The sequence below is a fragment of the Schistocerca nitens genome, chromosome 8 (genome assembly GCF_023898315.1).
Source record: "Schistocerca nitens isolate TAMUIC-IGC-003100 chromosome 8, iqSchNite1.1, whole genome shotgun sequence".
Lineage (NCBI taxonomy): Eukaryota > Metazoa > Arthropoda > Insecta > Orthoptera > Acrididae > Schistocerca > Schistocerca nitens.
In genome coordinates this window covers 123,255,375-123,281,872 of record NC_064621.1, presented here as the reverse complement: position 1 = coordinate 123,281,872, position 26,498 = coordinate 123,255,375, and the positions used below count along the sequence as shown (strand labels likewise).

The window sequence follows — 26,498 nt, the reverse complement described above, 5'->3', positions numbered from 1 at the left end:
ACACCTACAACGTGCTCACACGAGGAAAGTTTCCAACCGATTTCTCTTACGGAAACGGCAGTTGACAGGCGTTGCCTGGTGAAACGTTGTTGTGATGTCTTGTGTAAGGAGGAGAAATGAGTACCATCACGTTTCCGACTTTGATAAAGGTCGGATTGTAGCCTATCAGGATTGCGGTTTATCGTATCGCGACATTGCTGATCGCGTTGGTCGAGATCCAATGACTGTTTGTAAAATATGGAATCGGTGGTTTCAGGAGGGTAATACGGAACGCCGTGCTGGATCCCAACGGCCTCTTATCACTAGCAGTCGAGATGACAGGCATCTTATCCGCACGGCTGTGACGGATCGTGCAGCCACGTCTCGATCCCTGAGTCAACAGATGGGGACGTTTGCAAGACAACAACCATCTGCACGAACAGTTCGACGACGTTTGCAGCAGCATGGACTATCAGCTCGGAGACCATGGCTGCGGTTACCCTTGACGCTGCATCACAGACAGGAGCACCTGCGATGGTGTACTCAACGACGAACCTGGGTGCAGGAATGGCAAAACGTCGTTTTTTCGGATGAATCCAGGTTCTGTTTTCAGCATCATGAATGTCGCATCCGCGTTTAGCGACATCGCGGTGAACGCACGTTGGAAGCGTGTATTAGTCATCGCCATACTGGCGTATCACCCGACATGATGGTATGGGGTGCCACTGGTTACACGTCTCGATCACCTCTTGTTCGCATTGACGGAACTTTGAACAGTGGACGTTACATTTGAGATGTGCTACGACCCGTGGCTCTACCCTTCATTCCATCCCTGAGAAACCCTACATTTCAGAAGGATAGTGCACGACCGCATGTTGCAAGTCCTGTACGGGCCTTTCTGGATACAGAACATGTTCGACTGCTGCCCCGGCCAATACATTCTCCAGATCTCTCACCAACTGAAAACGTCTGGTGAATGGTGGCCGAGCAACTGACTCGTCACAATACGCAAGTCACTACTCTTGATGAACAGTGGTATCGTGTTGAAGCTGCATGGGCAGCTGTACCTGTACACGCCATCCAAGCTCTGTTTGACTCAATGGCCAGGCGTATCAAGGCCGTTATTACGGCCAGAGGTGGTTGTTCTGGGTACTGATTTCTCAGGATCTATGCAATTAAATTGCGTGAAAATGTAATCACATATCAGTTCTAGTATAATATATTTGTGCAATGAATGCCCGTTTATCATCCGCATTTCTTCTTGGTGTAGCAATTTTAATGGCCAGTCGTGTAGTATAGAAGACTAGTATCATCAATTCTAGACTCTGATTTCTAAAATTTGACGCGCAAGAGCTACACATTATATTGAACTTGCTGCCTTTTCGCGATAGGTTCTGTAAAGTTTAGCATTAATATTTCACAAAATAAGCGTCCACACACCATCTTGGGGATTTTTTTCCCCAGTACATGCAGCATGATTCCAAACAGAGCACCAAACTCACCTGTACTCCATTATGTCCTCCCCCCACAGCTATATCTTAACGTGGTAACTCAGTGGGTAGTGCCGGCCGCGGTGGTCTAGCGGTTCTAGGCGCTCAGTCCGGAGCCGCGCGACTGCTACGGTCGCAGGTTCGAATCCTGCCTCGGGCATGGATGTGTGTGATGTCCTTAGGTTAGTTAGGTTTAAGTAGTTCTAAGTTCTAGGGGACTGATGACCATAGATGTTAAGTCCCATAGTGCTCAGAGTCATTTGAACCATTTTTTCAGTGGGTAGTTACTCTTCAACGTAAAATTCTGTGTTGCCGGCACAATATTCGTTATAAAAGAATAAGACTACACCTTTAGATTGAAATTTCATAGATTTCGATACGTATTCATTGATTTCTCCAAAAACTGATGTGAAAATTCAGGCCGGCCGAAGTGGCCGTGCGGTTCAAGGCGCTGCAGTCTGGAACCGCAAGACCGCTACGGTCGCAGGTTCGAATCCTGCCTCGGGCATGGATGTTTGTGGTGTCCTTAGGTTAGTTAGGTTTAACTAGTTCTAAGTTCTAGGGGACTAATGACCTCAGCAGTTGAGTCCCATAGTGCTCAGAGCCATTTGAACCATTTTTTGAAAATTCAGTGGCGGCATGCAGCTGTGGCAGTTCCATGTTTGCAGACAATAGTACATGGACCACAGGTGGCGAACTTCATCTCACAAACCTACGTGACAATCGTAGCGGAAATACCTGTGTCAGCACCGGGACCTCGACCGGTGGCGGTGACCTCACCCGTGCCGGATAGTGTAGGCACATAATGAGAGGCACGCAGAGGCGTATTACGTCGTGTGAATCATACTGCCGCATTGTATTTATAGATGCATGTAGCTTCCTCTCTCCTGCCCTTCTAGCGTGACCATCTGTTACATGGCCTGTGCTCGCGGACTGCACGTGGAGTGTGTCCGGCGCCAGAGGCTCATAACCTCGTGTGCTGTGGTTAACTCTATGTCCCGACCCCATTCAGTCATGAGGCAAGGGAATAATTCGGGGTGGTGGCATGGGGGCGTGTCTGGAAGACTTTTACCATCCTGGTGTTTGAGTGTACAGTTTGGACTTTACCTTAGGTGGCGTGGGCATAGCCGCATGTACAGCTCGTTGATGTTATTTATGCTACTGGCGTCCGCTCAATGCACAAATTTGTGGTTAGTTTTAAAAGCATAGTACCTCTATCTCTCTTTTCGGCTTTAGAGCCTAGCTCAAGTCATGCACACTGAGATTGCAGTGCTATTACACTCTCATTTTGCGTTAGGTGCTTTCTCTGCATGGAGCTGTCACCGGTGCAAAGTGATGCGACTCCAGGGTGTGTGAGTGTGTGTGTCTTACTTCCCTCATTCCTAACGGTATGACATGATGCTGGCCAGTTCAGATACGTACCTCCTCTACAGGTACAAGCGACCAGGTGCACAAAACCAAACAATCTGTTAGAGCATCTAGCGATCAGTTGCAGTGTAACTTTCGAGTTTTCTGGTAGCGACTGCCATCTCTCGGTGGCAAGGAGCTTGGTACAGCACTGGCAAGGAGGCTGTGGCAGCAACATACCTGGCCTTGTCTGTTGTCTGTGGTAGCGTGCAGCCGTGGCGGTCTCTTGAGTGTTTGCGGACGGTAGTTTACTGTCCATAGGTGGCGAACTGGACCTGCACAAACATCCTTTGTCTCAGACATCGTAGTGCCAGTATTCGAAAACTTTGATTCTGACTTCATAGAACTTGTCCCAGCATCTCGGATCTGGCCAGTATATCGTAATTCTACACTGTTACGAATAGCCCAACAGGTCTGACCTGAAACCTAATGTCATACTGAGGATGCACCAGTATTCCAAGTCTCAGGTTGTGACGTCACAGAGCCTCTCCCATTATCACAGGACCTGGCCAGTACGCCAGAATTCTACACTGTCGTAAATAACTTAACAGGTTTGTGCTGGATGGTGACGTTGCAGAGATAAGGGCAGTATTTGAGTTCTGGGTTACAATGCATGAATTCCACACTGTTACAAATAGCCCGACAGGGATGAACTGGGTTGTCATGTCACGGAGCTGTGGAGTAGACTTCAGTCATCACGTTCGACCGCCATTTGCATTCCATGATACCCATCCTGGCGTCTGACGTCGCTCGCATTCCAAGTCTCAGATTGTGATATCATAGAGTCCATTCCAATATTCCAAGCCAACCAGCACGAAAATACAGCATTTTGAATTTTTTGACATTTCATACATGGGAAACACGCTATCGCAACTAGACCATTTTTTTCTTAATTTCTCGCCAAAATTACAAAATTTCCACCATTTTATATATAGGGCAATCATTCTTTGTCAGAGGGGGAGGGTGTGAGGGTGGGTAAATATTAAGATTCATCGATGACATCATCGAGATTATCATTAATGACGTCCACAATGATATCATACGAGGCGGCATCTTTCGTTATGCTTCTTTCATTTTTACCCTGCAAGAGGTCCACTGGACATGGGAATACGCAAGCTTGGAGCGGAACATAGCGTATTGTCTCAGAGGCCAGAATCAGAACTTTTTACGACTTGTTTCTCCGCGCTGCGTTGTACCAAACATTGAAAATTGTTGTCGACTGAAAAGAAGTGCATTCTGCTGTTTATGCAGAGGCCCTCGCGTTTATCCTGGGAATCTTCCTGTAACATCGGTAGGTCTTTGAAAACATTTCGCTGAAGCAACCGAAGTGGAGCAGCTCTGCAGGATGTCTGACTCTTTGTCATTTGGAGGGCTGTTGCTTTTTTTTTCTTTCGAGGTCACATAAGTACACAGGCCACACTGTCCCCCATGCTGGTAAAACAACAGTGTGGCGACTGGGACGCTGACAGTGACGTCACATAACATAAGAGTGGTCGCCTGTTCGATACCTCGAGATGTGTTAGGACCGGTGGAATAGTTTTTTCTTGTCTTATAGAAGGACTGGTGCAGGAGAGCTCTGCCATTTTCGATTGGTAGCCCTAAGCTTTTTGGTGTGTACTCCACGTGGAGTTCTTCCACCAGAGAGATTTGAACTTGGACCATGGACTCTGGCATGAAGGTGGATCCAAATGAAAGCAGGAGACAGAGATGCACTGTCCAAACAGACGCAGAGGCACTGGCCACAGCTTTTGGGATTTCTACATGCATATGGTGAGCATTCCGCAGCAACAGCACTGGGAACCTTTTGAGTGAATTTCTTTCGTTGGACTGCGCACTCACAAGAGCAGCAATCGCTGTGCAATATAATCACATTTTGGTAGTTTGTTCCACTCAACAGTTCACAGTCACTGTCAATCGTATCAATTATAGCCAGATCGCGTTATCCATTTTTAAAGCCACAATAGAGTCAATTTGTCACCCTCATTTCAACTTCGTCATGAACATGAGCATAAATATAACTGATGTGTTACGTTGAGCTACGTTCCATGTCATTCATGTCTTTTGGAAATATATACGTCGTGATACTGAATTCTATTTGTTATTCAGGTACACGAGATTCCCTGATCACTTTTATTATGGGGGGAGTAATAGGAGTACCTTCGGAATAAAATACATTATGCCATCTTCAGTTTCACCACACAGGGCCAAATCTTTTCATTCGCATTTAGTTTCCAATGCATCTAAATTTTACAGTAGTGCAACTGAAGGGTGGTCCTCTTATTCAGATGTAGAAGTCTATCACAGGTACCAACATACCCACCCACCAAAGAGGACATATTGTATAAATTGGCGTTCCCTACCAGGGTTTAGAATTTTTCGGTAATTTTGTGATGTAATCAGACCATTATTCATGAATCAATGTTGCGTCGAAGTCACTGCCTGGCAGGATCGGGTTTTCCTTAATAAATTTAATTTGCAGTTTGATAATTTTCATTTTATTAACGGCCAGTTTCATACTACAGGACTGTGAGCCAATAATTCCACGATAATTGTAATAATCTTTTGTGTGTGTGTTGGTTTGCGGTTTCTGCACGATGTGTTACGTTATTTACGGTGTCTGTACCAGTGCTGTTCATTGAATTGGTCACTGTGTCTCATTAACGTGACATGAGTGCCGTAAACTGTATACAGTCCGTTATGGGAATGAGAGGTTAGCCCAGAGAACTAGCCACCATTCACAGTGGTACTCTTGTATGACACAAATCTGCTCTCTGTGCAGGCTGTATGGAATTTCACACATCCTGTTTCTCCATCAGTACCTCTCCTCCACTCTCCTGTGGTAAACCTAGATCCCCCATGACCTGCTAACATGTGATCATGTTCATCCTATAATACTTTAGCTCTCAAATTTTTCTGGTGCCACCCTTCACGGTCCCAACTTAGTTTCTCTGCACGAAACCCTTCCCACACACAAAACTGCGACAAAGTGTTTACATTCATCATCTGTTTTCTGTGCTGTCTGCCATTCCCAAAGCTCGTTGCCTCCTGTTTGTAATATCGTTACTTTCTTGCTCAATCCATCTGCGTTTCTATGTTTCTTTCTGAGTTTATGTATGAACTCAAACTCTATTCAGTTACTCATACTGTCCAGTGTGTAAACCTACTACATGGATCCTTCAACCCCAGCAACCATTTCAATGCTGCATGATCTGTAACACTCGAAACTTCTTTCCATATAGACAGCACTTGAAGTATATGATTCAATAGTATGAAACGTCCCCTTTGAAAAATTATGAAAGACTGTGCTGGTAAACTTCTACGTTATTTGATACAGAAACAACTAAGTAAAACACAACGTACTCAGACAGTTTTCTCTTTACTTATTCTGATCATCACTAAACTGACAGACAATATTTTTAGCGCAACGCAATCTGACTTTCAATAATCCCTACAAAAGAATGGCCCTGACTAACAATAACCTACACCTTTCATGAATCACTTACCTTACAAAAATCTTCGTTACTCGAACTACTGCAATACAGCGAGCGCCAATACTGGCAGCTAAATAAAAGATTCTAACTACTGAAGGCACTAACTACTGATAGGCGTAGTTAGCAAATGAAAGATTTTGATAGAGAACGAACAATGTATTTACCTTAATAGCTTTCAAAAGTCATGATATATATAATTTTGTGACATCCAGTTAAACAAATTTACTTTTTCTGACGAACACACCTCCAGATCGTCCGCTCAAAACTCTGGCATCTCTCTCCCCACATCCACCACTGCTGGCGGCTCACCTCCAACTGCCCAACGCTACGCGCTGTTCACATCCAACTGCCAAACACTACAATAGCGAATATACCAACAACGAATCCAACCAGCCACACACTGCACACAGCGCAGTCAGTGATTTTCATACAGATCACTATGTGGCGTTACCAACATAAAAACCTAAACAGCCTACTTACAATAGGTAAGTCTAAACATTTACTTTTCCATCGTGAAGTAATTCTTCTCTGCTGAGTTCAACTTCTTTGATGAATAGGGCATTGGATGTTCCACACCCACAGCCTCCTGATTCGGCACACAACTGAGTGACATTTGGTTGCATTGTACTACAGAATGAATTCATTATTGAAACTTGAAAACACTAATACTGGATTCGCCGTTGAAGCTTATTTCAGTCTCTCAAAAGTACGATGACAATACTCTGACTGTACAAACTTTGAATTGTTTTTCATCCACTTTACTAAATGTCTGGAAATGTCCACAAATCATTTTACGAACCTTCTATAATAATTCACAACGCCAAGGAATGATTGCAATTCCATCACCAATTAAGGTACAGGAAGTTCACGTATGGTTTTAACTAACCCCGGATCAATCTTAACGCTATACTTACTAATTAGGCGTCCATTGTATGCCACATCTTCTAACGAAAAATTACATTTCCCTGTACTCAAAGTTAAACATGTAGCCTTTAATCTCAAAAACACCTCCCTCAGGCGGCGTATATGCTGCTCCATTTCACTCACAAAGACAAATGCATCGTCAAAGTACACCATTCACTGTCATGGTTCTAAAACTCTGAGAATCCTATCCAAACAATCTACGAAACATCGCAGGTGCGTTTTTAAATCCAAAAAGCATCCTTTTGGATTGATAATACCCAAACCAAGAAAAGAAAATTCTGTTTCTAGTCAGACCTCCAGGGCCACTTCTAGCTGACTTCAAGCCCGTCGATGTAAAATATTTGCACTGGCCGAAATAGTCTATAGTTTCCATAATGTTCAACGTACAGTAGGCATCCGTCACAGTCTTGGTATTCAGGTACCGAAATCACAACAACATCTTTGTTTCCTTGAGCCTTTCATTGAGTTTTTGGGCATGATGACAGTTCTGGTCCCCCAGGGGCTATTACTTTTCTCACTAATCCCATCCTTCAACTGCTGATTGATGAATTCCTTCAGAACTGGCTGCAATCCCATCCTTCAGCTAATGATCGATGAATTCTTCCAGAATTGGCTGCGAGTACCTTGATGCCCCATATTATCTGTGGTAAAGTGGTACTTCAGTCCCTGTAGGTTCTTCGGTGCTGCATAATATGCATTCCTGGCAAGAACCCATTTGGGAAAGAAAAATCCTTAAATTCCAGTAATAATTCTTCCATCTATTCCCTCTCACTACCCTTTAGGTGCTTTACTATCACTCATAATGCAGTTTCAGTGGCATTTTCCAGTTATTTGTGGCCAATACCCCTCGTGTCGACTCTTCCTCCAACAGGATATCCACATTAGCGATTAACAACTCTATTGTTAACCTTAAACCCTCAGACTGAAATTATCCACAAACACAGGTACCGTTTTTCCACATTTGCCTCTTGTACACATACAACGCTTCTTTTCACTAAACAGCCTGCCCAGTCCAGTACTTTGCTTCCGATGGTTCTACCACACACAGCATCCCTACTGGTAAGTCAGACTTAGCATCAACTCTTAGCAGTTCCCCAGTACCCTCAGGCACACAGGCCAATCGAGCCTTATTGCCCCTGTTCACGGTTGGTCATACTCAATAGACTCCCTCGTGGAATCGCTACACTGGCAACAGTTTCACCCGACTGAAGTATTTTTCTGTCAAGCTCCACCATGTGTTGCTAGAGGTCGATTTTGGCACAATTCTAAGGCAAGAAATTCACTCCCAGAATCGTGTCATGGCCTTTACTTACATGTGTCACACTTTCTACACATTGTCTGACCTAAACTCTACCCAGGCAAAAATCTATATCTACTGATCCCAAGAGTGTGATATCTTTGTCCCCCACTCCATGTAATCTATACCATGGTTCGTTCCACTGCTTATGTTTCGCCAGGTCCTCATTGGCAACCTACAGATGTGCCCCTATGACCAACAGCTTCCTGCAATTCTTCTTCCCCACTACTCCTTCCACCGCACAGTCCACCTCTTCATTCGACTTTGTAGCATCTAATTTTCCTGGGAATACCTTGGCTTCTCTTTGGCCTTAAACACCTGTTTCTTCCCTGGTCCCCTACCTCTGAAACTACCATACATGCCCCATTTGTCCACAACCATAACACCTTATATTGACCAAAAACATTGCCCATCTGCCCTACAATCTCGTCGACATATCAATTTCCTTACATTCCGCGACCAATCTACACTACTGGCCATTAGAATTGCTACACCAAGAAGAAATGCGGATGATAAACGGGTATTCATTGGACAGCTATATTATACTAGAACTGATATGTGATTACATTTTCACGCAATTTGGGTGCATAGACCCTGAGAAATCAGTACCCAGAACAACCACCTCTGGCCGTAATAACGGCCTTGATACGCCTGGCCATTGAGTCAAACAGAGCTTGGATGGCGTGTACAGGTACAGCTGCCCATGCAGCTTCAACACGATACCACAGTTCATCAAGAGTAGTGACTGGCGTATTGTGACGAGCCTGTTGCTCGGCCACCATCGACCAGACCTTTTCAGTTGGTGAGAGGTCTGGAGAATGTGCTGGCCAGGGCAGCAGTCGAACATTTTCAGTATCCAGAAAGGCCCGTACAGGACCTGCAACATGCGGTCGTGCATTATCCTACTGAAATGTAGGGTTTCGCAGGGATCGAATGAAGGGTAGAACCAAGGGTCGCAACACATGTGAAATGTAACGTCCACTGTTGAAAGTGCCGTCAATGCGAACAAGAGGTGACCGAGACGTGTAACCAATGGCACCCCATACCATCACGCCGGTGATACGCCAGTATGGCCATGACGAATACACGCTTCCAATGTGCGTTCACCGCGATGTCGCCAAACACGTTTTGCCATTCGTGCACCCAGGTTCGTCGTTAAGTACACCATCGCAGGTGCTCCTGTCTGTGATGCAGCGTCAAGGGTAACCGCAGCCATGGTCTCCGAGCTGATAGTCCATGCTGCTGCAAACGTCGTCGAGCTGTTCGTGCAGATTGTTGTTGTCTTACAAACGTCCCCATATGTTGACTCAGGGATCGCGACGTGGCTGCACGATCCGTTACAGCCATGCAAATAAGATGCCTGTCATCTCGACTGCTAGTGATACGAGGCCCTTGGGATCCAGCACGGCGTTCCATATTACCCTCGCGAACCCACCGATTCCACATTTTGCTAACAGTCATTGGATCTCGACCAACGCGAGCAGAAATGTGGCGATACGATAAACCACAATCGCTATAGGCTACAATCCGACCTTTATCAAAGTCGGAAACGTGATGGTACGCATTTCTCCTCCTTACACGAGGCATTACAACAACGTTTCACCAGGCAACGCCGGTCAACTGCTGTTTGTGTATGAGAAATCGGTTGGAAACTTTCCTCATGTCAGCACGTAGTAGGTGTCGCCACCGGCGCCAACCTTGTGTGAATGCTCTGAGAAGCTAATCAATTGCATATCACAGCATCTTCTTCCTGTCGGTCAAATTTCGCGTCTGTAGCACATCTTCGTGGTGGAGCAATTTTAATGGCCGGTAGTGTAATAGCTGCTCGAAAATCAAACGGAAGTTCTGCTTGCACTCTCCTCGACATTTCAATGGCAACCCTTTTAAAAATGCGTCAAGTGCCCTTTGCTCAACCTCCTATAAAATTACTTCTTTCACCACAGCATCCCGCCCCGACTTCTATGTACAGCCACTGATCTTCCTTATCCGACCCTCAAATCCTTCTGCTGATTCCCCATGCCTCTCTGTTACCGTGCCTAACTGTTCTCTCAAACGTCTGGTGCTGTTCTGTTTCCTATATATTTGAACTAACCCATGTTTAAATTCTTGAGATGGTTCAGCTCCTTTGAGAGCTTCCGTAAGATCCACATATATTTTTGCTCATCCAGTTAATCTTAATTTTATTACCCTCAAAAGTTCCAAGTCAGGGCATTCTTCCAATATGCCAAATTTCTAAATCCTCCACATATGCTTGCACATCTCAGCTGACTTACCATAGAAAGAAGCACCTAGGCTCGTGGCTGACAAATCTGTATCTCGCTGTACTCCCAGTGAGCCAAGTAACACCGTATTGTCTGCTGTCGGTTGTGCTGTCCTTTCCAATAAGATATGCTTTGCCTCTGGTCCTAGCTTCCCTGGCTCTGCCAAAGCCTTGCCCTTCTCTATACTGATTCTGGAACATAAACAATTACGCAAATCACTAAACAAAATACATCAACTTCATTCTTACATCTACACTCCTGGAAATGGAAAAAAGAACACATTGACACCGGTGTGTCAGACCCACCATACTTGCTCCGGACACTGCGAGAGGGCTGTACAAGCAATGATCACACGCACGGCACAGCGGACACACCAGGAACCGCGGTGTTGGACGTCGAATGGCGCTAGCTGCGCAGCATTTGTGCACCGCCGCCGTCAGTGTCAGCCAGTTTGCCGTGGCATACGGAGCTCCATCGCAGTCTTTAACACTGGTAGCATGCCGCGACAGCGTGGACGTGAACCGTATGTGCAGTTGACGGACTTTGAGCGAGGGCGTATAGTGGGCATGCGGGAGGCCGGGTGGACGTACCGCCGAATTGCTCAACATGTGGGGCGTGAGGTCTCCACAGTACATCGATGTTGTCGCCAGTGGTCGGCGGAAGGTGCATGTGCCCGTCGACCTGGGACCGGACCGCAGCGACGCACGGATGCACGCCAAGACCGTAGGATCCTACGCAGTGCCGTAGGGGACCGCACCGCCACTTCCCAGCAAATTAGGGACACTGTTGCTCCTGGGGTATCGGCGAGGACCATTCGCAACCGTCTCCATGAAGCTGGGCTACGGTCCCGCACACCGTTAGGCCGTCTTCCGCTCACGCCCCAACATCGTGCAGCCCGCCTCCAGTGGTGTCGCGACAGGCGTGAATGGAGGGACGAATGGAGACGTGTCGTCTTCAGCGATGAGAGTCGCTTCTGCCTTGGTGCCAATGATGGTCGTATGCGTGTTTGGCGCCGTGCAGGTGTGCGCCACAATCAGGACTGCACACGACCGAGGCACACAGGGCCAACACCCGGCATCATGGTGTGGGGAGCGATCTCCTACACTGGCCGTACACCACTGGTGATCGTCGAGGGGACACTGAATAGTGCACGGTACATCCAAACCGTCATCGAACCCATCGTTCTACCATTCCTAGACCGGCAAGGGAACTTGCTGTTCCAACAGGACAATGCACGTCCGCATGTATCCCGTGCCACCCAACGTGCTCTAGAAGGTGTAAGTCAACTACCCTGGCCAGCAAGACCTCCGGATCTGTCCCCCATTGAGCATGTTTGGGACTGGATGAAGCGTCGTCTCACGCGGTCTGCACGTCCAGCACGAACGCTGGTCCAACTGAGGCGCCAGGTGGAAATGGCATGGCAAGCCGTTCCACAGGACTACATCCAGCATCTCTACGATCGTCTCCATGGGAGAATAGCAGCCTGCATTGCTGCGAAAGGTGGATATACACTGTACTAGTGCCGACATTGTGCATGCTCTGTTGCCTGTGTCTATGTGCCTGTGGTTCTGTCAGTGTGATCATGTGATGTATCTGACCCCAGGAATGTGTCAATAAAGTTTCCCCTTCCTGGGACAATGAATTCACGGTGTTCTTATTTCAATTTCCAGGAGTGTAATTATCAGCCATTTTGACTGCCGGTTCTGTCTAGCCTGTAGCCATGAGAAACCCATTATTGTTACTGATTCAGCAGTACACATCGCTGAATGACCTTTTAAATTACACTGCATACATCTGACAGGTGCTAGTCAATCATGTCCCCTATTGCCTCTAAGGCGTGAAAATACGCGGACTCATTACTTTTCACAAAATTCACCATACAAAAGGCACAGTAGACAAGTTTCTACATCTACATCTACATCCATACTCCGCAAGCCACCTGACGGTGTGTGGCGGAGGGCACTTTGAGTACCTCTATCGGTTCTCCCTTCTATTCCAGTCTCGCATTGTTCGTGGAAAGAAAGATCGTCGGTTTGCCTCTGTGTGGGCTCTAATCTCTCTGATTTTAACCTTATGGTCTCTTCGCGAGATATACGTAGGAGGGAGCAATACACTGCTTGACTCCTCGGTGAAGGTACGTTCTCGAAACGTCAACGAAAGCCCTTACCGAGCTGCTGAGCGTCTCTCTTGCAGAGTCTTCCACTGGAGTCTATCTACCATCTCCGTAACGCTTTCGCGATTACTAAATGATCCTGTAACGAAGCGCGCTGCTCTCCGTTGGATCTTTTCTGTCTCTTCCATCAACCCCATCTGGTACGGATCCCGCACCGGTGAGCAGTATTCAATCAGTGGCGAACAAGTGTACCGTAACCTACTTCCTTTGTTTTCGGACTGCATTTCCTTAGGATTCTTCTAATGAATCTCAGTCTGGCATCTGCTTTACCGACGATTAATTTTATGTGGTCATTCCATTTTAAATCACCCCTAATGCCTACTCCCAGATTATTTATGGAATTAATGCTTCCAGTTGCTGACCTGCTATATTGTAGCTAAATGATAAGGGATCTTTCTTTCTATGTATTCACAGCACATTACACTTGTCTACATTGAGATTCAATTGCCATTCCCTGCACCACGCGTCAATTCGTTGCAGATCCTCCTGCATTTCAGTACAATTTTCCATTGTTACAACCTCTCGATATACTACAGCACCATCCTCAAAAAGCCTCCGTGAACTTCCGATGTTGTCCACAAGGTCATTTATACATCGTGAATAGCAGCGGTCCTACGACACTCCCCTGCGGCACATCTGAAATCACTCTTACTTCGGAAGACTTCTCTCCATTGAGAATGACATGCTGCGTTCTGTTATCTAGGAACTTTTCAATCCAATCACACAATTGATCTGATAGTCCATATGCTCTTACTTTGTTCATTAAACGACTGTGGGGAACTGTATCAAACGCCTTGCGGAAGTCAAGAAACACGGCATCTACCTGGGAACCCGTTTCTATGGCCCTCTGAGCCTCGTGGACGAATAGCGCGAGCTGGGTGTCACACGAACGTCTTTTTCGAAACCCATGCTGATTCCTACAGAGTAGATTTCTAGTCTCCAGAAAAGTCATTACACTCGAACATAATACATGTTCCAAAATTCTACAACTGATCGACGGTAGCAATATAGGTCTATAGTTCTGCACATCTGTTCGACGAAAACGGGGATGACCTGTGCCCTTTTCCAATCTTTTGGAACGCTACGCTCTTCCAGAGACCTACGGTACAGCGCTGCAAGAAGGGGGGCAAGTTCCTTCGCGTACTCTGTGTAAAATCGAACTGGTATCCCATCAGGTCCAGCGGCCTTTCCTCTTTTGAGCGATTTTAATTGTTTTTCTATCCCTCTGTCATCTGTTTCGATATTTACCATTCTGTCATCTGTGCGACAATCTAGAGAAGGAACTACAGTGCAGTCTTCCTCTGTGAAACAGCTTTGGAAAAAGACATTTAGTATTTCGGCCTTTAGTCTGTCATCATCTGTTTCAGTACCATTTTGGTCACAGAGTGTCTGGACGTTTTGATTTGATCCACCTACCGCTTTGACATAAGACCAAACTTTCTTAGAATTTTCTGCCAAAACAGTACACAGAACTTTACTTTCGAATTCGTTGAACGCCTCTCGCTTCGGGTAATTTTCGTTTGTCTGCAAGGCTTTGGCTATGTTTACGTTTGCTGTGAAGTTCCGTTTGCTTCCGTAGCAGTTTTCTAGCGCGGTTGTTGTACCACGGTGGCTCTTTTCAATCTCTTACGATTTCCATCACAAATTTCTTGACTCAGAGTACCAGAGGCCTTAGGTTCAGATGTTGCGCTGAAAAGTTGACGTCAGTACTCTGACACCAGTTTGTAATCCCTGACACAGCACTCGTTAAAGCCTGTGCTATGGTAAGTGAGCGGGATTCACCTTATGAGAAAGGATTTTCGTATAGATATCGACCGCGTGTAACTGAATGGTGGCAAATCAGACTTACATCCACTCTGTAATAACAATGATCCATCAAGAAAGTTCAAAATGCAATTACATGTCAGGATGGATCAAAAGCAACCCAGAAGATGCTACCAATTAGATAATTATACGGTCGCCAGCCTAATTAGGCATTAACTGAGTTTCTTCCTTGTACAAGTTGGTATATATTCATGCAAAACAACAAGTTGTAACACTGCATAATATAGTAGAATTTTAGAACCAGAAAATCTATTGTACTGATATGGAAACCCATGAATACATAACATTACACTATAATGTATACTACAAAACTTTATACTGTCTATTGATCTGATTAAAATCGGGCATAGGTTACCCTAGAAATTGCACTTTCGTGTTACACACAAAATGTCAATTTTGATAAAGATAAAACACTGATAAATGTTGACTTTTATATTGACTTTACTTTTTCCTGGTCAAACCAATTTAGAACACTTCAAAATTCAAATGAATGAGGGGGGACCCCGAAACTGTTAAGATCGCTGTATTTAAAAAAATGATTACTGAATTTATAATGCGTTCAAGATTTCCAGTATATAAGTTATTACTCTTTTCGTCTTATTTACTGCTCATTTAAATGCCTTTAAATCTGTCTCGAAATAATAAACTTCAATACTATGTCAATACTAAAGTTATCTTTTGACTTCGTTTGACCTTCGCTATTCGTTTACTGGTTCATTAACAAAACATTTCTTTTAACATCATTCTAATATAGCTAGTTCTGCAAATAATTATTATTAACACAAATTCTAATTTTCATTTCGGGACACTCGGATTGCACAACATTTGGAAAGGACCCTGTCTAGGTTAGTTGTGAGGATAATTAAATGATGGAAAAGTTCTGGTAAAATTTAGGTTATTATTGCAACAAACAAACACAGTTCACTCTCTGGTCCACACGAATACAGTACTAAAAGTTTCAACCTGCTTGTATCGATGCGGCGGTTGGCGGGCGGCGAGATGGCGAGGCAAAGAGCACACATACAACCACAGCTATGGCTCTTGAAGTATCGGCACTTTAATTCTTCTTAGCGTCGCAATACTTTTCCATTTAGTGCCTATGGAATTTTGCCATGCAGTGTGGGCGTTGGAGCAGCATACCCGAGGCTCAGTGAAGCTATGTCTCACAGGAGAGCCTCCTCGCTCCAGAAGGTGTTGCTCAAACCAATGCCAAACTCCAACTACAACTGTGCCCGTTGTGCCGTGCAGTGCCCGCGCGCATTTTCCCGCGCTCGCCTGCCATCCACCTTTTACCGCTCCCTGACAGACCTGGTATTCACCCGAGGTTTTGCATTCTACATATCCTAACACATTGCTTACGTATGGACCAGGCGCACAGTTACAATTTTAAACATCTTACACCACTCTCAACATTTGTCATATTTCAATTCTATTACTATATTACTTGACATTTGACGTAAACATTAATATTCACATTGAAACTTGTTTACAGTTTTCTTAACACAATGGCGTGAAACAAAAAATTGAAACCATAACATCAGTTACACAAGTTTATCGAAAAATCAGATCGGAAGAATTACTTATATGTACAATATTACAGAGTCGTAGTTGTTACAAGTTGACCAGTTGCAAGTGACTCACCTGTAATTCCAAATGCTTTATTAACTCACCCTGCCATAGCTCAGTACAGGAAGCAGTAGCTTGACGGCAGCAGTAGTTTCCTATGTGTTACTACTCCGCAATGCTGACAGAGTGCAGCGTCTGCCGATTATTGGCTCGTTCACAACTACTTCCATCAGTGGCGACTCCAGCTCCAGGTGGCCTCAGCTAGTAGTGGCCACATTTGTTGTGACATGACTCACGCACCCCACACTGTCCAGGAGGTGGTGGGCTGGTTACACAATGTCAGTGACACGCTGTTCCCGAGTCGATGGCCAGTGGGCTGCTTTCTGTGGCGCTGCTGGACCGTTCTGGTGGTGGCTCCAGGTTCCACAGTTTCAGAGCGGACTGCCCTAATGCAGAGTCGAACAGCATTCTAGACAGCAGCCAACTAACACAACACTGTGGTTATAGACCTGAAATACCAATATAGATGACTTTATTACAGCCGACCGGGGTGGCCGAGTGGTTCTAGGCGCTACAGTCTGGAGCCGCGCGACCGCTACGGTCGCAGGTTCGAATCCTGCCTCTGGCATGGATGTGTGTGATGTCCTCAGGTTAGTTAGGTTTAAGTAGTTCTAAGTTCTAGGGGACTGATGACCTCAGAAGTTAAGTCCCATAGTGCTCAGAGCCATTTGAACCACTTTATTACAAATGACTAGGTGTTCATATGCTTTTGAGTTGCATTTGTTTGGGCTTTGTTATGCCTTGTGGTACACATTCTAAACATTTTGGCGTCTACTGGTGTGGAAAGTCTTACAGTATCTACCGCCTGGGTACTGCTGTGTCAACTGTTTCCACATCCTGCCAGGCCAGCTCGCTTTGCAGCATTGAGACGGCTGTGTTATACTTTGCAAAGTATGACACCCACGACTATCTGCAGCTGGTGCTGCTGAAATTCAGTTCCATCTTCGTGCATTTATGACCAGATATGTTTGGTGCACTAAATCACTGTCAAAATTTTATATTCTTCGAATTTTATTTTACAGGACTCTCTTGCTGACATCCATTTTATCAGCCGACAGCAGCAGCTTCTGCAGCATGTGGTGGGTAGTCGCTGGCGAGTAGTAGCAGAAGGCACGAGGGGGCAAGTTGGCGCACCGTACCCACCTTCTTGAGAGAGACTGTAGGGCAGGACCGGGGATGGAATCTCCATAGCAACGTCCTCATCGAGGTCAGTGTTCGGCATCGGAAGCGTCAGCGGAGGCGCCTGAGAAGACGGCTGCACAGAACCCAGCAATGGTGGCAGTGGAGGCTGCAGCGTCAGGTGCACCTGGGGATGCTCTGGCGACAGCAGTCAAGGAGTGGGGGGTGGAGTCAGAAAACGCAGAAAGCGATTTGCCAGGCAGCAGCTGCCACTGTGGTGCAAACTGTACCATTAAGAGAACGGACATCGACGGCAGTGGGAAAGCCAATGGGCTCTCTGTAACAGACCCCGCCGTGCAGAGCCACAGCTGGTCGAAGTGACGGGATGTCCGCCCTTTAGGAAAGCAGACAAAGGACAGGCGCCGGCCTCGGCAGTGCTCGATGATGGCAGGAACCCAGTTCGGTGTGTGGCCAAAACCACGAGCCCTGACAGGTGCACCTGGTCAGAACTGTTGCAGAGCCAGTGACCCTCCTTCACCAGCAGCAGGTGAACGAGGGTCAGTAGTTGGGGTCCATGCACCAGCTCCACTGGTCTCTTGTCCCCAGCTGGAGTAAAATGGGGACCTGCTGAATGCATACTTCTTTATCTGAGTTTTAAATATCTGAACCATGCTTTTGGCTTCACCGTTAAATTCAGGATCAAACGAGGCAACTGTGAGATGGTGAACATCATTAGCCTGACAAAAAGATGCAAATTATCGAGAAACAAACTGGGGGCTACTATCGGTAACCACAGGTATATGGAAGTCCCTCAATTGCAAAAATCTTAGACAGGGCCAAAACAGTGGCCGCCGCAGACATGGATGGACAATACGCCACTTACAGAAACTTGGAATAGGTGTCCACTACATGAGCTAATATTGATTTAGGAAGGACTCAGCAAAATCGACATGCAAACGCTCCCACAGTCTCTGCGGTGTCGGCCAGGGGGAAAAAGACAACAGCGGGGCCGCCCGTTGATGAACAGTGAGTACAAGTGTCGATAAGTCGTGTAATGTACCCATCTATGCCCAGCCAGTACACATGCTGGCTGGCCAAAACTTTGGTGTGAGAGATTCCCCAGTTGCCAACATCCGCAGTACATTACAGTGTAAGGAAGCGGGAATCACAACTCGAGGAGCAGCGTCCTTCATAATTAACGAAAGAACCCCGTGAAAGACAGAAAGGCGGTGCTGGAGATAGAAGTAATTACGTAAGGGATCTGAGACACGGCCGGGCCTTTTTGCAGCCAGCCGTGCTGGACAAAAGAGAGGACCCAACTAAAGGATGCGCGGCGACAGTCGAAGCTATCACGGCGCTAGTGATGGGAAAACCATCGACCGCGATCTGGTTCACAATAGCTAAGTAGAACGCCGGATCCAGACTGACAGGAAGTCGTGATTAAGCATCGGGGTATGCGTGTTGCGCCAACAGCCGGTAATGGATTTGATAATGATAACAGGAGAGAAAGAGGGCTCACCGCTGCAAACAATGTGCTGAATTGTCCGGCACAGAAGCCAAAGGGTTAAAAAGAGCAACCAACGGCTTGTCGTCTGTGATTAAATGGAATTTAGAACCATACAAGAAGATGTGGAATTTCTCGAGGGTAAACTCAATCGCCAAGGCCTCCTCTCCAATCTGAGAATACCTCTACTGAGTTGAAGTCTTAGAAGCGTAAACAATGTGTCGTTCAGACCTGCCCGCGTATTTGTGCGCCAGCCCCGTCCCAAAAACGTGCTGAGAGCCATCTGTACCTAACACGAGACACTGACCGGGCTGAAAAATGATCAGACACGGGGCAGATTGAAGCTTAGATTTAAGCAAAGCAAACACTCGGTCACAAGGTGGAGACGAGAAGAAAGACACATTTTGATGCAAAAGCGCGTGCAGGGACTCGCAACAAGGCATGCGGCCGGCAAAAACTGCGTCAACATGGTGGCACAACTGATTGAAACCTCGAAAGCTAGGTACTCAACTGACGTATGAAAAAGTGAGATTTGGCAAGATTGCACTTGAGACCCGCACACTGAAAAGCAGAAAACAATGACTGGAGATTACTAAGGTGGAAGAAACCAAAACAACAACATCATCGAGGTAATTCATCCAGCTGTGCACAGAGGCTGCCAGCTGTTCTAAGAAACGCTGAAAAATTGCAGGCACACTAAAGACGCCAAACGGCAAGCGTTGATAGTGGTATAGGCCGAAAGGTGTATTGACAACGGGAAGTTGCCCAGTGGCCCTATCCAAGAGGAGCTAGAGGTACGCCTCTGACAAACCAATCTTAGAAAAGTAGTGGCCGCCTGAAAATTTTGCGAGCAACTCGTCAGGATTATGCATTAATCGTGACATTGAAGTCGCCGCAGAGGCGAAGCTTAGTCGTCGGCTTCTTAACGATGACCAGTGGTGAAGCCCATTCACTGGAAGACACGAGGTCGAATGACTCTGAACCATGTCAAACTGTCTAATTCGGCCTTGACAGAGTCACACAATGTGGCAGGCACTTGCCGCTCCTGAAAAAAACCAAGAGTGGACAGACTCTTTCATGGTACTGTGAGCCTGAAAGCCAGTAGCACAACCGAGCCCAGAGGAAAACGTCGACGAAAACTCAGAGTAGAGGGACTCCAGTTGCTGACACGTAACTTGATCTGACACTAAATTTACCTCATCGGCAGTGGAGAAACTGAACGCGTTAACCGCATTTAACTCGAGCAGGTCTGCGGAATGGGAATGATGCACAATAATAAAGGTGAGAGGGCGAACAACAGATTTGTAAGAGACAGGAGCGGAGAACTGACATAGGATAAGAATCTGCTGTTTATTGTAGCTAACCAATTTCCGCAAAACCTGTGGAAAGGGAGGGGAGCCCAAGTCCACTTAAGTTTGTGCACCTACTAAAGTCAGAGCAGCACCTGAGTCCACTTGCATTTTTAACGGTTGATTGAACACATGCGAGTGAATAAACAATTTGTTCGGGAAGACAGTCATTAAAGAGGTACAGTTTATGTTCATCGGTATTATTGCGCTCGCCATGTTTCAAGAGGAGTTACGTACCGATGCATTGTGCACTTTCTTTCAACACTTGTTGCAAACAGTCCAATGCTTAGGCCACGCAGCACGCTCATATTAAGGCCCCCCACACAAGCTACTGCATGTCTGATAATCACGCTTGCGCAAGCGTGCTTGTGCAAGCTTGCTGGACCGTGTGTAGGGTTAATTAGCGCAAGTATCAGGCATGCACAAGTAGCTTGATGCTTGGCCGAATTTCGAGTATGCGTGCTTGTGAAAGCCTCCAAGCGTGCCCATGCTTGCTGGTGTGTGCCTAGAGTAGGGAGGCTTGAACAAGCACACATTTTTCGGACACAGACTGTGGAGAGCGCTCGTTTTTTTTAGATTTTGTGTCGTTTTCTTCTTCGTTCTGATGTTGGACCGGGAAGTGTTGGAGGAATTTATTAGGTGCTACGAAAGACACACTTGTTTATGGAATATTAAAAGTAAAGAATATCACAATAAAATGAAAAGAGACGCAACATATGAGGTGCTTCTCACAATGTATAAAGAAACAGAGCCATCAGCAATTTAAGATACTGTTATTAAGAAAATTAATTCATTACGAACGAATTACAGACGAGGAAGAAGGAAACGTGACAGCACTTACTAATGGGGGGCTGCAGCAGACGAAGTTTACAGACCTGTTCTGTGGTATTTTGATCTTTGCAGCTTTTTAAATGAACAGGAGACACCAAGATGATCTTCGAGTAATTTACAAGGAATAGAGGTAAGTGAGATAGGTTGGTAGTGGTATTTAGTTACAGTAGCACTGTTACAATTAAGATATAGGCCTATGCTTTTATTTGTTTATACTATACTGCAATACACATTGTTTTCTTTTACATTTTTCTTTATTGCTAATGCACAGAATTATGTTGCCGAGCAACTTGTCCTTCGTTCACAAAGTAGTTCATAAAATCCTCTCTCACATGTTTAGCATCAAGTGGAATGTTTCCTGCAGTAGATCTTTGCAATGGTAGCATATTAGAATCCTCCGTTGTTAAGCCATAAGGCGTCACGAGGGACAAAAGATTCAAATACGTTTCCTCATTCATCCTGAGGTAATTAAGCCAATCACGAGGATATATCTTCAATTCACTCAGTAAATTTGTATGAGAATACGATTTTCGTTTTTTAAACCACTCTTTACTCCACATATCGCGTTTCCTCTTGCTTTTTTCGTAAAACAAGCAAAAGGCTGCAACAGCAAGCGCATCGTCGTCTGTGCTCGACATTTTTCAATGTAAACAAACTGATGCTTGTACGTGCGTGCTTGAGTCATGTGGAGGCGCAAGGAATTTGTGCACGCTTGAGCAAGCACGCTTGCGCAAGCGTGATTGCCAAGCATGCAGTAGCGTATGTGGGGGCCTTTAGACGAAGCATTACAGCAAAACGGAAGGGGGGCATCTGGCCACTGTTGTGACGCAGCCTGTTGCTGCTATGGCTGTAACCGACGCTGCCCCATGCGACACTCAGTCAAACGGTGTACTGCTGCAACGGCTTTCCCGTCAACACTTGCAGCTTGCCTAACAGGGGTTGACTGAACAACTTCCGATACCTCCCATCGCGCAGCAATCTGATCGTCTGAGCTCCGTGACACTTCAAACGACTGTGCTATATTGAGCAGATCCGTAAGCGTCGGATTCTCACATTGAAGAGCTTTTCACGGGTCTTTCCTATCCAGGTCCAGACGAATGATAACATCATTCAACATTAGATCAGCATAGGATTCGTGGTGGGTGCTAATGACAAATTTACAATGGTGGCTCAACCCGTGTAATTCTGCAGCTCAGACTTTGTAAGATAGGTTTGGGCGTTTCTGACGATAGTAAAATTCTACACGCGTCGCAACTTCTGTCACAGTAATTGGTTGAGAGAAGCTTGCACATTTCATCAGATGATAAACTGGCGGGATCTTGCAAAAGTGCAAGTTGGCACAACAACTGATAAATGTGTGGCGAAAACCAGGAAAGACAGAAAACGTTACACAGGTTTGCATCGCCCACGCGAAAAACGTGGAACTGTTGGCGTAACCGTGTCTCGTAGGAGTCCCAATCTTCAGCCGATTCATCATATGCCGCAAAGGGCAACGATTGCACTGACGGAAGAGTAACTTGCCGCGAATACACAGATGCCACTTGATTTAGAGTGGTAGCGAGAGCCTGCTGTTGTTCAGTGAAAGCTTGCTCCTGGGCGATGAGGCGTTGGAGTAATTCTGCCAACGGGATGTATGTCAGGTGACTGAGCATCACACTAACACGCGGAGAAATGGTTCAAATGGCTCTGAGCACTATGCGACTTAACTTTTGAGGTCATCAGTCGCCTAGAACTGAGAACTAATTAAACCTAACTAACCTAAGGACATCACACACATCCATGCCCGAGGCAGGATTCGAACCTGCGACAGTAGCGGTCGCTCGGTTCCAACACGCGGAGAAACATAACGGTCACACGTCGCCAAGTTTGCTACAGCAAGAATAAACAGGATGTTTGGAACATAGTACTTTATAGAGCATCACGTAAGGGGCACAATGAAGTAGAGGTTGTGCGTAGCACTGAACAGATTGAGATGTTGTATATTCACACCGCCACGTTTCGTCACATAAAACACTGATTTGAGTAATGAAAGAGGCCAAGAGCCATTTATTTGCCAATGGATAATATTTAACTACGCATTGTAATGATTTACAAGGAGAAATGAATCCAGCGCCACTGACGCGCCTAAGAAACTGTAGACTAATTCAAAGCGACCGGCCAGAGTGGCCGAGCGATTCTAGGCGCTACAGTCTGGAACCGAGCGACAGCTACGGTCGCAGGTTCGAATCCTGCCTCGGGCGTGGATGTGTGTGATGTCCTTAGGTTAGTTAGGTTTAAGTAGTTGTTAGTTCTAGGGGACTGATGACCTCAGATGTTAAGTCCCATAGTACTCAGAGCCATTTTTTTTTAATTCAAAGCGCAAAGATCGGTATTAAATACAGACTCTGAAGACATTTGTATATTACAAAAAACAAGCGCGCAACACATCGTCCACTGAAACTAAAGCTGTGAGGACGGGGCGAGAGTCGTGCTTGGGTAGCTGAGTTGGTAGAGTACTTGCCCGCGAAAGGGAATGGTCCCGAAGGGTTCAAGGAACAGCAAAAAGAAAAAACGAGAAAGAAAAGAATACACAAACTAAAACATAAAATGACAGTAATGTTAACCAAACTAGGAATATAATAGGTTAATAGAATGAAATGTTTTTTTAAAGTATCGTTGTTAATATGTTTGAATAAATACATATGTTTACAAAAAAGTTTCATATCAGCGCACACTCCGCTGCACAGTGAAAATCTCATTCTGGAAACATCGTCCATTGCCGGACGATATCACTCTCTTTTTATCTCCAGTATAATACGGACGCGCCATTACATAGGTGTCATTATTAGACTTGTAATTTGTTAAACCCTACAGATAAATACTGTCATTTTGTTGCATGTGGGACTAGTATGTGTGAAAAACGCAGAGTGGTTAATGAATGGACATTTCTACGTGATTTCTAAACGTTTCAAACCACTCAAGCCCTCTCATTGTTATTGACGTAAGTGTTAACATGTTATATAGACTTAACGTCCAAGTTCGTAATTATAGTGTCAATTACTCTAAATTTGTGTTTTCTTAATGCTTTATTTTCTATGTGCCAAGATTTTTTTACAGAGCAAACCGTGACCAACGTGTCATTGTGCGGACAGAACAGTCGAGGCCGACGTTAACATAGTACTTATATTGACTATGCTGTGTGCAATCTGTGGCTGGTTGGCATTGTTGGAATATTCGCTATTGTAGTGTTGGGCAGTTGGGTGTGAACGCTAGATGCGCAGTTGGAGGTGAGCCGCCAGCAGTGGTGGATGTGGAGAGAGAGATGTCAGAGTTTTGAGAACGGACGATCTGGACGTGTGTCCGCCAGAAAAAGGAAATTTGTAAAGATGGATGCTAACTATGCCTATCAGTAGTTAGTGCCTTCAGTAGTTAGAATCTTTTATTTAGCTGGCAGTATTGGCGCTCGCTGTATTGCAGTAGTTCTAGTAACGAAGTTTTTTGTAAGGTAAGTGATTCATGAAAGTTGTAGGTTATTGTTAGTCAGGGTCATTCTTTTGTAGGGATTATTGAAAGTCAGATTGCTTTGTGCAAAAAAATATTGTGTGTCAGTTTAATGATGAGAAAACTGTCTGAGTACGTTGAGTTTTGCTCAGCTGTTTGGAAATCTAATAACGTAGGAGTTTTTCCAGCACTGTCATTCTTTACATTCAAAGGGGAAGTTTCAACTGGTCCTTACGTACATTTTCAGTGCGAGTGACGTCCGGGAATTTCTTAGCACATCTCTTGCACGAAGCCTCGCTGTTCCACAATACTACGCGACACTTTCTAAACGGGAAAGGGAGCCACACAAGTATATGTTGCTTCCCCTCCTCAATCTGATGCTTAATAATAATAACATTTCCTTACATCAGAAGACTGACTGGACAACAGTAACACAAATTACAGAATAGGCCGAGCACTCTTTTGCGATGGGTTAAATAATGTTGTTCCTTTGGTGGCTCACCAGAGCCCGCCAGCGGCCCTACCTAGGTGGCCTCTATAACTGGCCGTGTGAACTGTATGGACGCGCGATCTCCGAAATCAGCATTCCGTAGTACAAACTTCAATTCACATCTTCTGCCCGTCATCCCCTTCTTAACTCTTCAGTATTGCCGAGGCTCCCTGACTCTGGAATAACACCTCAGCTTTGTACGTAATGGGATAATCCTGCCTGTACCTCAGGCATAAAGCACTCCGTCTTCAGGCCACGAGTGGTCTACTGGGACCATCCGACCGCCGTGTCCTCCTCAGTGGAGGATGCAAATAGGAGGGGCATGGGGTCAGCACACCGCTCTCCCGGTCGTTATGATGGTATTCTTGAACGAAGCCGCTACTAATCGGTCGAGTAGCTCCTCAATTGGCATCACGAGGCTGAGTGCACCCCGAAAAATGGCAACAGCGCACGGCGGCCTGGATGGTCACCCTCCAAGTGACGACCACGCCCGACAGCGCTTAACTTCGGTAATCTCACGGGAACCGGTGTACCCACTGCGGCAAGGCTGTTGCCGCACCTCATGCATGGGTGATCTATTAATCTGATACATTTTCCTGAAGACATATGAGTCTAAACTTTATCTTCGATAAGGATAAAAGCTGAAACAATGACTTAAAATTTCTGCCATGACTGGGACTTGACGACAGGTCTCCCACTTAGTAGGCAGATGTGTTATCAGTACATGACTGTAATATTGGGCTATCACAGCTGCCTGGACTGCCATAGTTCAATGACCTCCCTAACATAAACTTCACACATGCACCCCATTTCCTCCTCCTTAAATCGTCATTATTGGTGAGGCTATCTGAAATTAGGCTAGCACTCCATCTTTGCACGTAATGGAAAATCCTGCTTGTGCGTCAATACTGACGATTTACTGCTCCTTGGCGCTACAGCCCTTGTAGGGCCTTGGCCTCCCAGACAACCTCCGCTCACTCTTCTCTCTTGGCTGCCTTGGCTCTCCATCTTCTCACTCCTATCCTTCTCAAGACCTCTTCCACATTGTCTAGCCATCCGGTCCTTGATCTGTCCCTTAAACGACGCCCACCGGGTTTTCCTTTGAAAACGTTTTTGACTGTGCTATTCTCCACCATTCTTTTACATGTCCCAACCAACGTAGTCTATTACTCTTTATTTCAGTCACGATATCTGGTTTGTTGTACAACTCTCTGATCTCCTTATTATTTCTGATTCTCCAAAAATCCCTATCA

The 26,498-nt window shown here is 45.7% G+C and overlaps 1 protein-coding gene across 1 annotated transcript in view; it reads right to left on the bottom strand.

Annotated features, from left to right (window-relative positions):
• LOC126199437 (1-phosphatidylinositol 3-phosphate 5-kinase-like) overlaps positions 1–26,498 on the bottom strand; it is a 134,946-nt gene that overhangs the window by 16,865 nt on the left and 91,583 nt on the right. The window contains exon 2 of the mRNA XM_049936354.1: positions 3,057–3,151. Within this exon, the coding sequence (XP_049792311.1) occupies positions 3,057–3,151 (95 nt within the window). The remainder of the gene's footprint in view (positions 1–3,056; positions 3,152–26,498) is intronic.